Source organism: Phytophthora infestans, genomic scaffold (genome assembly GCF_000142945.1).
Source record: "Phytophthora infestans T30-4 supercont1.46 genomic scaffold, whole genome shotgun sequence".
Classification (NCBI taxonomy): domain Eukaryota; phylum Oomycota; class Peronosporomycetes; order Peronosporales; family Peronosporaceae; genus Phytophthora; species Phytophthora infestans.
This window is the reverse complement of record NW_003303713.1, coordinates 933,823-934,465: the sequence shown is the minus strand read 5'-3', so window position 1 is coordinate 934,465 and position 643 is coordinate 933,823. Positions and strand designations below refer to the sequence as shown.

Here is a 643-nt window from a genome sequence, read left to right as displayed (position 1 = left end):
GAAGCACCGAGTCCAGAGGCGCCGAAGTTCTGACCACCGGAATAGGGGCGGGCCATACCGGCGCTCTGGTTCATACCCACCGGCTGCGACGGGATGGCGCGCCCTGCCACGCGGGGCGACGGCGCCGTCGAGTTCTGTGGAGGCTGCTGGTTGTAGTAGCTCACGGCGTTCATAGACACGCCCTTGGACATGTCCAGGCCGATTTCATTGCCTGTACCGGAGCCCATGCCGCCAGCGCGGTTGCCGTTATTGTAGCTCGCGTACATGGCGGAGCCTGTCGTGCTGTGCGGGCCCTGGCTCTTAGCGAAAGCTGGCGTAGCGTTGGGCATTTCGTCGTCTTCGTCCTCACTCGCGGCCTTGGAGCGACGAACGAGCGTCAGGAAGATGACAGCGACGGCGATAACGCCGATAGCCGCACCGATAATGGCGAACACGACGCTCATGTCGGAGCCGCCGCTGCTCGAGTCTCCAGCCGCGGCGCTGCTGCTTCCAGAAGTGCTGGAAGCAGTGGAGCTGGACGAGGCGACACCAGCCGTGCCGCTAGTAGTCGATCCTGTCTTGGAGGACGTTTCTGCTGTCGTTGAAGTCGATGATCCCGCAGTACTGGACGTTGTCGTGGTAGTGGTGCCTGTAGTGCTGGAAG

At 62.8% G+C, this 643-nt stretch overlaps 1 protein-coding gene across 1 annotated transcript in view; it reads right to left on the bottom strand.

Moving 5' to 3' along the window:
* Positions 1–204: 204 nt before the first annotated feature.
* PITG_16928 (uncharacterized protein) overlaps positions 205–643 on the bottom strand; it is a gene marked incomplete at both ends in the record, with an annotated part of 824 nt that continues 385 nt past the window's right edge. The window contains 2 exons of the mRNA XM_002897303.1: positions 205–211; positions 265–574. Of these exons, the coding sequence (XP_002897349.1) occupies positions 205–211; positions 265–574 (317 nt within the window). The remainder of the gene's footprint in view (positions 212–264; positions 575–643) is intronic.